The sequence below is a fragment of the Peromyscus eremicus genome, chromosome 10 (genome assembly GCF_949786415.1).
Source record: "Peromyscus eremicus chromosome 10, PerEre_H2_v1, whole genome shotgun sequence".
NCBI classification, from domain to species: Eukaryota; Metazoa; Chordata; class Mammalia; order Rodentia; family Cricetidae; genus Peromyscus; species Peromyscus eremicus.
In genome coordinates, this window is record NC_081426.1 from 62,733,054 (window position 1) to 62,746,422 (window position 13,369).

General features: G+C 35.2%; 1 protein-coding gene across 3 annotated transcripts in view; it reads right to left on the reverse strand.

The window, feature by feature from the left end:
* Positions 1 to 3,438: 3,438 nt before the first annotated feature.
* Gabrg1 (gamma-aminobutyric acid type A receptor subunit gamma1) overlaps positions 3,439 to 13,369 on the reverse strand; it is a 71,931-nt gene continuing 62,000 nt past the window's right edge. For 2 of the 3 annotated variants that reach the window (XM_059275084.1, XM_059275083.1), the window contains exon 9: positions 3,439 to 3,708. In XM_059275084.1, the coding sequence (XP_059131067.1) occupies positions 3,439 to 3,708 (270 nt within the window). Of the gene's footprint in view, positions 3,730 to 13,369 lie in introns of all 3 variants that reach the window. The other variant, XM_059275082.1, reaches the window with a different exon arrangement.

Below are 13,369 nucleotides of genomic sequence, written 5' to 3' on the forward strand. Positions count from 1 at the left end.
ATTTAAACTATTAACCAGTGATTGGATAAACAGCAAAATAGCAAATGTGTTTATGCTTGTAGTCACATAATCTGTATTTCTCTCTCTCTCTCTCTCTCTCTCTCTCTCTCTCTCTCTCTCTCTCTCTCTCTCTCTCATATATATGTGTGTGTGTGTGTGTGTGTGTGTGTGTGTGTGTGTGACTAATTTCTGTGACAATGCTGACTTTCATTCTTGCCACAACTTCTGCAATAGGAAAACTCAATTATAGCTATCAAATGGTTAGAGATTTGGGGTTGAAATGTCACAACAGCCATTTTAAGATATTTAGCATTTGTACCACTAGAAATTGGAAGTAATTTCTTCATACTTTTTTTTCTGTACATCATTCATACAAAATATTTATCTCTTCAGAGTCCTGCCATACGAAGGGCAGACCCAGTTGGCATTGTGTTTCTGATTGCCATCATTTTACTTCAATTGCAGGACGGTATGGGCATGTCACTTTAAATTGAGAGAAAACACGTCAGTCCCAAAGGTCATTCAAAATGGCCAGGCTTTGCTAGCAAATGTGAAGCCAGCTCTTCTTTTGTTTGCATTTTAACACGTGAGGGGCACATTACTTTTCGAAATAATGTTCTGGATACAATGGGGTACACAGAGAAAACCACTTAGGATGCAGTTCCAGAGTATATAAAATGCTACTAGCCTGTTTTATCTAGGTGGATAAAATACTGCTATGCACATTCTGCTTCTCAAAAATTTTAAATACTGGTTATGTAACTAGAAACTGGGTCTATATGAACTAACACCCTTTCAAGTGATTTTTACATCTTCCTGTTTGTCACTTACTTGTTATTCCTGGTGGCTATGTTTTTGGTTTATGCTAGTATTAAACATCATTTTCCCATGAGTGTAGGGGGGAAAAAGGTCCACATGAACCCAATTAATTACTTCAACTCATCTAAAGAAAGAAGATATATTTATTTAAATAGTTCATCATAGTTGACTTTGAGAGTAAGAAAAAAAAAGAATTGGGTTTTACTCCCTTAAAAATAAACTTTAAGCTCTATCTGATTCCTTAAATATCTAAATAAAATTTTATCTTTTTGTTACTAGATGTAGAAGAAATTAGGTTTGCATGTCTCTTTTTCTAATTTTACTATTTAAATGCAATACCACTGGCTTTGAAACAAAGTGCTTATTTCATGATCTATACATATGCAAGGAATATATGTAAAACATATAATATTTTTAACAATTTTTATTTTCACTTTTAAATATTGTCAACATCAATGAGAAACTCGAGGATACGTATATCAAGCATTTAAAAATATTTTAACAAGTAGTCATGCTTACATACATTTCAAAGAGCCCCTAAATTAAACACTGTTAACAATGAGCAAGCCACCACTACAAATATGTAAATAGCCATAAAAATATAGTGAAGCATGTTATGCCTTAAGGGATGCTCCATACCTCATTTATACCTTAAATGAATTTTCATCTTATTGACATCTTCCAATATTTAATGTTGTCAACATAAATGAGTGGAGTATCTAAAAGTTAATATACACATAGTCAAAATTTTATTTGGCTCTTCATATTTTAAAAAAAAGTCAATATTTTAGTGTCCTTCAAATCCTGTGTATTTTTAAGAGGTTTGTGGGAAAGATGGAAGAGTTGTATTTAGCTGGGGAACACACGTTGTAATACATTCGAAGCTTCACCCAGACACTGCTACACCACGTGGAGCAATTACTGAAATAAAAACATGGCAGCTTCCTCTTCAACCTCAACATGCCCTTCCTCATGAAACCTTTCATTGTGATAGCTGCTGTGAACCTTGAGACTGTCTTCCTTTCTAAGATTTATTTATTTTTATTGTATGTAATTGTCTGCATGTATGTATGTGCACCCATGTCCATGCACTCTCAGCCACTCCAGACGAGAGCTTCAGTTTCCCTGCATTACACATTGTTGTAAACTGCATGTGGATGCTGAGACCTGAACCTGGGTTCTCTGTAAGAGCATACGATGCCCTTGTATGCTGAACCACCTCTCTAGACCCACAGTGAAAATGTGTACTCTTCATATTTAAACTGAAGCCTCTGCTCACAGATGTAGCACTGGCAACTGTGATGAGCTTTCCCTACAGTGAGACTCTCTAGAATCTTTCTTCTCTCTGAAGGGATTTTGAGATGTCCTCACTCAAGCTCATTACAGATGCCCCTCACAAAGGCCATCTGTAAGATGAATTTTGAGGCTTCCCACATTTCTAGAAGAGAGAACACGGTGATTGTAACACAGCTGTAAAACTCATCTCAGAAACCAGTGAGTATATAAAAAATTGTGACCAAGTTTCTCAAACATATCTGCTTTATGAAATATCAATAGAATATATTTAAGTCTAGCTTCAAGACAACCTGCAGTTAGTTTGCCAGATGATTCTTCAAGCACTGTTAAATCAAGCACTTTAACTTAATGCCATTTTGAACTTGTGATCCTCTTTTGTAGCACATAATGAAAAAACAGAACATTTCCCACTTGGTTTCTTTGTTGGCACATTGTAACATTTAACATTAACCTCTTTATACCACGTAAATCCTTCAAAGCAGAAAATAACTTTGATTTTTGTCCACACCTTGCATTACAAACAAAATAAAAAAAATGGCTTTAGTATTTTCTATCGAAGTTTGAAAATCTTCAAATTAAATGTGGCTTGAGTTCTGTTTAACCCTTAAGCAGGAAATCAACTGGATTACAGATAAAACTGGCCATTCAGAAACTGTAATTGCCAAGTAGATTGATTGAATTGTTTCACATTTCGAACATAAGACATAACAGCAATGTTTATTCTGTAAATCCATAAACATGTACAATTACAAATTAACAGTTCACAAGGGAAATTATTTAAAAAGGAATTAATACACATATTATTTTCTTCTCGAGAGTTACATATCCTGGAAATAAATCTGAGAAAATCATGGCTTTGTTTCAAACAATCTATATCCCAAACAGGGCAAGTAAAAACAAGAATTAAAATCAAATGAATGGCTAATCTAGGCAAAGAATACTTTAATATTAGGCATTAATTTCATTATAAGCAATAGTTATATTTAAATAAAATATGTATTAAAATTATTTCATATTCAAAATATGTCTCACAGAAGTATTAAGTCCCAATATTAATAGTATACAAGCAAAATAAAGAAAAGTAAAGTAAAAATATATGTTACGATTTCAATGTGTTATACCTGACAATCAATTTCATGTCCACTTAGATAAATTAACCTGAATACTTCTGTCTTATTCGTGTATGAATGCCCTAGTCTTATAACAATACCATTCAGATTTTTACCAATGGATCCCTTCATTTTAAATTTAAACTTCATTGTTACTGGAATACAACAGAGTATACTGGACTAAACCAGACTTTTATTTATCTATGAGTAGGATTTATAAGTAAAGATATCCAACCCAGTAAACCAGATTGAACAAGGCAAAAGCTGTTGGGAAAAAGATTCTCGAGTAGGAATCAATTTTGGCTATGCGTATGTGTATCCGTCCTTCCCTCCAGGACCCTGTCCTGCAGTCTTCAAAGCAGCAGAAAAAGCTAGCACAATCTTTGCCCTCCAAACACTGGTAGCCATAATCATCTTCCCCTTGAGGCAGAGAAATACTGTTCATGGGTATCAGAGTAGATCCAGCATGGAGACCTGGGGATACCTGAGAAAATGATAAATGAGACTGTGAGACCAAAAACACAATCAAGGAAACTAAATATACGCCCCCATCAGAGATGCACTAAGCAATTGATAATGAATTAAAAACAACAAAACAAAACAAATAAACAAACAAAAACTTGCCGGGCTGTGGTGGCACACACCTTTAATCCCAGCACTTGGGAGGCAGAGGCAGGCGGATCTGTGAGTTCAAGGCCAGCCTGGTCTACAGAGTGAGTTCCAGGAAAGGAGCAAAGCTACTCAGAGAAACCCTGTCTTGAAAAAAGGAAAACAAAAAACAAAAAACAAAAAACAAAAAACGTGACTTCCAAATATTGATTACGTTCAATTGTAATGTATTTTTTAGACTTTAATTTACTGTTATAATTAACTTTTCTTATATTCCAAAACATATGCAGAAAAACTACACTTAGAAATAAAACTTCACTATATTAACTTTGTAGAAAATTAATCTACAAAAATATTGTCGTTGGGTGGTGGTGGTACATTCCTTTAATCCCAGCACTCGGGAGGCAAAGCCAGGCGGATCTCTGTGAGTTCAAGGCCAGACTGGTCTAGAGAGCAAGATCCAGGACAGGCACCAAAATTACACAGAGAACTCTGTCTCGAAAAACTAAAAAAAAAAAAATGTCAACTATCAATCTAAGTATAAAATGACAATAAACTTAATGTTTCTATGGTGTTGAACACTCATAATCATAATGCCACAAATACGTTTTTGATATTGAATGTTATATAATTTAGTTATCTTAGATATAATGAGAATAAATAACAGGAAGAGATATTCTGATAGTGAGAATAGTTTGAAAAGCCAGAAAGGACAGACAAAAAGATGGTAAAATAGGAGTGAGTAAGTGAGTGCAAAGAGCCACATTACAAGGATTTTAAAAACTCAGCTTTCAGAACAATAGATGTGCAAAACTAGGCTCATTTGAACAATACAGCAATCCTCCCTGTGAATATCATATCACTGCCTACGTAAATTTTATAACACAGTATAGAAAAATCAAACTCTGTTTGATGATATTGATAACTCCTATTTTACCAGGATTATTTGAGATAAATATCAAATTAAAATTTCATAATAGGTTCTGAGTAAGAATTTTATTTTATAAGATTTCTTTGTGTGTGTATTTATGTGCACGTGTGTAAGAACGAACATGCATGTGTTACAGGACAGATGTAAAGTTCTTCAGGCCTGACACTGAACTCAAGTTGTCAATCTTTGTAGCATGTATCTTTACCTGCTGAGAAACCGTACTGACTCAGGATCTGACTATTCATCAGTGATAAAAATAATATTTGAAAATACTGTAGCTCAGGCAAGAGTCAATGCTGTGTAACATAAATCAAGCGCTTTAGAGTCAGACGCAATTGGGAGAGACGTCTCCAGGGAAACAGTGCTTGTGTGAACTTGAACAGAAAATGTGGCTGCTCCTCTGCCTCTGAGATGCCTGTCACACCAAGGTGACAATGGCAGTACTACAGACCAACATGATGAATGGGGCATGTACAGCAAGCATTTGGAGGCACGTGGACAGCACTTACTGCTGGTCCTTTTCTGTTGGCATCGCTTTCTGAAAATTCCATGTCACAGAGGACTATAAAATTCACTGTAAAGCACACACACACACACACACACACACACACACACACACACACACACACACACGGCTAACAAGAAGAGTTACCCGAAAAAAGAGGAATCCTTTAAAATGGCAAGAGGTCTGCAGCTTTAATCATCCTTTGTCCTTCAGGACTTCTGAATGTTTTGGTTTAACTAAGCCATGGGATGGAAATCTCACTAAAATCACTGTTACATTGTCATCTAAGCAGTGAATTAGAAAGACAAGACTATAAAAAATCATTTTACTGAGCTTCATTCTTTCTGATGTAGATAGTTACTAATTTTTCTCTATGTTATGTTTTGAAAAGCTATATCTCACAGACATGAAATATTTTATGGGAAATATTTAAAAATTAAAGAGAATTGAGTTCTTAAAATTTGAACTTTCATTCAAAGCTACTGCACTTCTAAATAGTGAGAAAATACAAATAAATATGAAAAGTCTAGAATATGTAGGTTGAGAAACAGATCGGTAGATAGAGCATTCACTCTTCATGTCTGAGCAGGAAAGCACAGATTTTCAGGATGCAAGCAAGATGCCAGTCAGATGTGGTGGCTGCTGGTGACAACAGAGCTTGGGAGGCAAGAGACACAGGGCCCCAGGACAAGCTGGTTACCCATGCTAGCATAGTAGATGAGCCCTGGTTTCAGTGGGAGACCTCATTTTAATAAAGTGGAGGGCCCCAGCTTTTTATCTTCTATTCGAGTACATGTGAAAGTTAGGTTACTAGAAATGATCCATGGAAGGGGATTCAGTCAAGGGAGGTGGGGAAGGAGAATTAAGAGAAAAGGAAGGTGGGGGGGCAGAAAGATTCAAGCTGGTGGGAAAATAATGAGGATTATAGAACAGGAGGTGAGGGAAGGGCTTAACAAAGTGAATTTTGTGTAAGAAAGCTAGATGGAAATGTGATTTTGCCACAAAAATAAAATTAATAAAGAGATGATAGAACACATATGATAGGTAATCCAAGATCTGGACAATATCAGGGACTGAAGATTTAAGCAGGCATGAGGGCAGGAGTTGGGAACAGGGACAGGAAAGGAGAGGGAATGGGCTAAAGAAAAGGTAAGATGTGTGAAGAATTCTTAAAAAAAAAAACCCTCCAGTTTGTAAGCTAATTAAAAATATACTTAGAAGTAAAAGATAACAAAAAGAAAATCTGGACTGTGTGATGCCTAGGAAATCAAAATATGTAATTAGTGTGCCTCTCCACCCTCATCAGTGAAGCTTCCTTTTGCAAAGACTTACAAAAGTTCAGTGGGCAGAAAAGAAGAGCTATAGAAGTGGAACCTCACACCCACCTTCAAGGCTCGGGAATCTTTGTGGGAAAGGAGGAGAAAAGGTTATAAAATCCAGAGGCAGTGGACATCTGTGGTGAAATGATTTCACCAAATGTGACAGGGCTGTTGCACACAGGAATTCGACAGTTCCTATGAATGAGTGCACAACACCTGTACAAGATAAAGCCTGCTGATCCCAGGGTAAACTGGAGAGGGCCCATTCATATCTTCAGGCACGTGCTCCAGTAAATGGCCCCACACCTCTGCACATACCAGTAGTACCAGTACATACTAGCATACTCAATGAGTATGAGTATGAAAAAAGAACACACAGAGTTAGGAGAGAAAATGGTTGGGAAGCGAAGCATAGAATGTGAGATGAGGGAATGAGGACTGGCCTGATCAAAATGGACAACAAACTGGTTTTTATTTATTTATTTTTTACATTATAAAACATGATAAAATTTAGAGGTAAGAAGAAACAAAAGTGGCATTGGAATTGTTCATAAACATGAATTTAAAATTTAACCAATAGGGGAAATGCTATGTATTTTCATATATATGGATGTGCTATGTATTTTCATATACATATGTATACATATGTATATGAAAAGAAGATGGTAAAAAAGCTATCTTTCATATAAAATAAGTTTTTTTCTAACATTGATCCTTTGAAATTTTCTATACATGTGTTAGAAATAAATGAAAATATCCATGAGAAGAAAACCACAAAAATAGAAATAATTTTAATTATGAAATCTGGGACCAAAAGTGCTAGGCAGAGTTAGCCTTCATTCCTCACATACACACTATTGTTGTGTTTATTCATTTGCCCCAACTATATTCAAATACTATAAGTATAAATTTATATTTTTTTGAGAATCTTAGTCAATGATCAATCTATTTATTTAATTTGAGAAGAGTAACATGAAAGGATGCTACTTTGACAACAAAATAGAAAACTGGCTTTGTGTGGCCTAGTCACACACACAAAAAAAAATCACCTGACTGTTGTTGCAGCTGACATTTACTGATTACTGTCTCATAAAGCATCCCACCATCCACTGACATTTTCTAATTACTTAGGCAGCCCTTTTTTGTTGCATTTTACATATCACCAATATCATAAAAACACCTCCCTGGAGCTTTGTCAAATACCATTTCAGAAAAAGAAAATCTTTTATGATTTGTGAAATTGCAGATTGACACAGGTGTTTTTTATTCCATTACATCCTCTGAAGGAGAGATGAATGTTTATTCATGCAGACATGTACTGGCTGGGGAAGATATTAGAGAATTTGGAGGCTTAGGAGGCCCTTCCAACACATTATCCTCCCTTGAGGCTCCAGTTCTTATTTTCACTAGTACATTGTTTCTGAAGCTATTATAGTCATCTCCACATTGAGGCCCCACCTCTTCCACAATTTAAGATTACACACTGTGTACTTATCTCTAGTTATCTTTACAATACATAGATGCCGATATACCATTCTGTTTAGAAATTTCTGTGACACACTAGAGTGGAAAGAACAAAGGCTATGGTCTTAACATGATGCTAATGATGCACATGCTGTCCACAAACTCTGATTTACACTCAACATGGGTAATTTTGTCCCTAAATCTCTTGTTTTGTAAGCCAGTGATTTCCAAGGGAACTTCAAAAATATGCTCTATTGTCTATGGCCAGTATAGAAGCCACATGTGACTATCAGACATGATACAACAATGCTATGGAGATATTATGTCTTGAATCTTGTTCAGCTTCTATCAATTTGAATCCACCTAAGCAGTTTTGAACAGCTACTGCATTAGATATAATATGGATGGACATAAGCTAGTCTTCCCCCATTCCAGTTTACAAGCCTCAACTCAGTTCCTGTGGTTTTCTCAGTTTTAAACATTCTCCCAAGTTTATTCTTCTGAAAATGTCAACTTATTCTCCAAATTACTTCTTGAACAGTGCAACACTGTCTCTGAAATTTTTCTCTACCAAATTTCCTTTAGACTTATTTTAAATGCTTTACAAATGGATTCTTTTCACTTGAAACGAAAGGAAAACTTTCTGAGTACTGTGTGACCCACATTTACATAACCGTCTTTTCAACAGTATTTGTTGATTAATCTGTACCTCACAGACCATATTTCACAGTGTCTTCTGTACTCCATGGATGTTAGGTATAGGTAGTATAGGCCCAGATTTGTGGTGGTTGTCTGTTTCAGGAAGAGCAGCTCTCACACTCTTAAAAATAACCTTCACCTTATTGGTGTTTATTTTAGTTAAACACCTTGCTTTTGGAAAACATTTTAGAAACTACAATTCTTATTGATAATTCTCTCATAGCCTATAGGATTACTTTCAATCTGTAAATTATTATTATTTTATGTGGATGTGTGCATGTATTTACACATGGGTACACATGAGTGCATAAATGAATGTGCATGCATAATGTGTGTCCTAAATTGTCAAAATAGGAAGGGTGATAAATTTGGAGATATTGTAATAGCTCAAGGAACAATGTGCTATTCAAAATAGGAACTGATGCAGAGTGAAGATAACGTGGATGAGTCTCCCGACCCTATAAATGACAGTCTCCATTCTGTGAAAAGGTGATGTATGTGTGTAAAGGAGTTAGATGTGAATCTTGAACTAATGCATATGAGCTATCTACCTGTTTCTTTTTTAAACAGCATCTTCCACTGGCGTCTGAGGTAGGTAAATGTGCAAGGCTTCCTGGAGACAGCAGTACTATGTCCAGTATTTACATGAATGTTAAGGCTAGAACTTTAAACACCACACTGTCTGTCAAGCTTGTCTACACCTAACTCTAAACACTCCTGGAAACAGAGTACACATTCAATATCTTCTTGTCTCCCAATTGCCTTTACATTGATGAAAATAAATATCTGTCATACTACACTTAACAAATTTGAGAGCCTAAAATTAAGCCAGTATTGTCTTAGTTTTGCACAACAGTCTCAAAGTGTAGGTATTTCATGGCTTGATGAGATTTCGGATAACCTATAGATATTGAAGCTTCAACATGAAATGTTCATCATTGGTGATGTGATGGCAGGTTTACTGATACTACATGTCTATAGTTTTTATCTCTTCCACAAGAGTCCTGATTTTACAGTCCAGCACTGTTAACCTATCTTCTAAGATTCTTCTTTCAATAACTGTACCAAAATCATTTAATAGTGCCTGTTATTAAGAGATAAAACCCCCATATTCCCTCATATTTAATGGGATGTGCATTTCTTTAGATGTCACTGATAGGCAGAATAAAAACAATAATTAAAGAAAAAATAGAAATGAAAAAGAATGATTAAAGGGAGAAAAAAGAGAGAGGAGGGAAGACAGAAAGAAAGATAAAATCACCTACTTAATGTGAAAAGTACAAGACATCTTAATTAAATTGCATATTGTTTTTCAATATATTGCACTCAGATGTCATCTCTTCATATAGAAATATACATTCATATGAATCAATAAATGCACATGAATATATAGGTGTATATTCATATACATACACACACACACACATATATTCAGGGCAGTCTAGATTTCTTATCATAAACAATTGAGAGGGAAAATGGTGGATTACAGACTATTCAGACTTTTTAGCGTCTTAATGAAAGTACAGTCTTTTATGGAAGGAGAAAGAGAAGGGAGAGCAGTAATTCCAAAGAAGACAATCTTATGTAAGCATAAGATTCAGCAGGAGCTCAGTCTGTGCTGCACTGTTGGGAGAAATGGAAAACGTAGATCCCACAATGTGTTTTTATGGAAAATGTGAAACAAAATGGATGGATGGACGGAGCTGTCTATTCTCAATTTCAGTGCATGAGATTAGCAAGACCTTGTGGCTGAAAACAAACCAAGCAGGAATACAAATTTGATTGCTGGTCCCAGTTTTTCAAAGTGTCATTTAATGTTATAAGAGCTAATGAAATATGTATCTCAGCAAGTATGAAAGACAGAAAAAGGTTGTACTGAATGTCTATAAAAATATTTTACACACTCCAGTCAATTAATATGTCAAGTGTGAATTATTTCTATTTGCCACTTAATACGTCAATACTGTCATCTCGTTGTTATTTCTTTTCCATTTTTAGTGTTTAATTTGCTGAGGTTGTTGCTAAATTTAACAGACTAAACATATGATTATTGTTCTTGCATAACTACAGTAAAATTATGTCTAGACTTTCATAGTTCTTAATATTATAATTTTAAGTTTCCATTTTTATGCTTCAGCTCTCCTGAGTCGACATTACACTTGGAGCTGTGCTCTATATTTTATGACCTGGGGTTTTGTACTGGGTAACTGTTCAAACACACACAAGGTATGTTTTGGTTAGTAATACAACTGTGTTATATATCTGTGTAAAGAAACTATAAAACTCACATGGTTTTATATATTACATGTGTGTTAATGTCAGTTATTTTTTTTTATTCTGAGACTCTCTAACAAAAGTTTTAAAAATTAAATAAAGACAATTACTACACACAGGTGTGGGCATTTAAATTTTAAAATTAGGACTAAATGATGAAATGGAAAATAGAGAGGAGGTTTGGTCTAAGAAAATAGAAAAAATGTTCAGTTTTCTTTCTTTAAAACTTAGCAGTAAACAAGCAGCAAAAATGGCTCAGTGTGTAAAATCCTTGCCTTGGAGACATAACAATCTTAGTTTGATTCCCAGAAGGAGGAAACCCACAATGTTTTCCTCTGACCTCTTAATGCATCCTCTGAAATGTGTAAGACCACACCCCCACAAAACCTGTATTCACAATGATAATGATATTTATTTTAAATCTAGCAGTGATCATTCAAGTGTAAATCATTGTTCTTTTGTACTTTGTCCATTTAGGCAGGTTATCATGTCATTAACTTGATCTTTTAAATTGATGCAAAGTTGTGACCTACACAGATTTATGGGTTGAAGCAAGTCCTTATATTTTTACATCTAGCAATGTCCTCTTTGACATTGAACATCATAAGACCTGAATGAAGTTTACTAGGCTTTAACTCTTAAAATATAAGATGAAAAATAAAGGAGAATTAAAAGTACATCCACTTTTCTAAAGTAAATAGCATAAAAAGAAGAAAATGGGACCAAACATTGAGTCCCCAAACAAAGTAATTTGATCCCATGAACCTTATGGTGCACACATTATAGCAGGCTTGCAAGCTGCTTGTCAAGGATGGATGTCTTTATTTGAGTTTTGGCATAATCTGTTCTGAAAATATTTATTGGCATCAGTAGCATACTGTCACTTTGTCAGTATTGGTAAAATGAAAGTCTACTTTTCTAAGTGCTTTGAACAGAGGAAGATGTTAAAATGAAGACCAGAGAGATGGAGCTCTGGGCTCACAAAAGACTTTGACATGGATCGCCCCGGGAAGGGGACATAGATGAGATTTCCTGGGTAAACTGGGGGTTGGGTGGTGCAATAGAGAGGAGGGGATGGAGGATGAGAACATGAGGGAACTGGATGGTAGAGCTGGGGGAGGGATGGAGTGGAAGAGTAATAAAAGACAAAGCTTGATAGAGGGAGCCGTTATGGGGTTAGGGAGAAATATGGTGCTAGAGAAATTCCCAGGCATCCACGAGGATGGCCCCAGTTAAGACTACTAGCAGTAATGGAGAGGGTACCTGAACTGGCCTTCCCTTGTAATCATTTTGATGAATACCCTAACTGTCATCATAAAGCCTTTGTTCAGCAACTGATGGAGGCCTTACCCTTTTGGAGGAGTGGATATAACAATTAAATAATTGACTGTAATTTAAATTTATAATAAGAATTATAACAACCTGAATGCAATATCTAACGTTCATTAGGGGTTCCAGGCAGAGCTGAGTATTTTACATGGTTTCATGTAAAACGTGTTCAGTGATTTTCACAAGGATAGTTTTGTCAACATTAGAATTATTAAAATCAATTTTAATGATGAATTTGATGCTGTCTGAAAGTTAGTCACTGTGATTGGGAATGTGGAGTGAAGGAGTATAATTCTACAGAAACCAGAAAAAATGTAATAGCTAGTCTGCTCTTTCTGGGTTTTAACCTTAAAAGATTCATTACTCTCTAAAAGTAAATTTATTGTGTGTTCCACTCATTACTGGAAATCCACATGTACTTATGAAATAGAAATTAAAGAGAAATCTTTGATGTTATTAATATTTTGTTTGGTTGTACTGACGAGAGGTCTTATTTTATTGCTCAGCATACATGTCAGTCCCCCTACCTCTGCCTTCCAAGTGTTGGGATAACAGGTGTGAAAAAACACAACCAGCTTCAAAAATATGTCTTAAATAAGTTTAGATACTATTCCACTTATGGCAAATAATGTAGCATTAAAGAATCTTGCACTAATTGAATGTAAATGGTGAGAGCACATGTCTTCTCCCTGATCTTAGTGGAAACGCTTTAAGGTTTTCTTCATTTAGAAGAATGTTGGGCATGTGTTTGTTATACATACCTTTGTTACATTGAAGCATGATCCTCCAATCTTAGACTCTGTAACTTTTATCATGTAGAAATGTTGAATTAATTTTGACAAAGGCATTTTAAGTACCTATTAAGATGATCATGTGATTTCTGTCTTTGTGTCTATATGAATAGATATAACACATTGATTTACATTTGTTGAACCATGCCTGCATCTCTGGAATGAAGCTATCTTGGTCTTGAGGAATGATCCTTTCATATAATCTTAGATTTTTTTCAGTATCA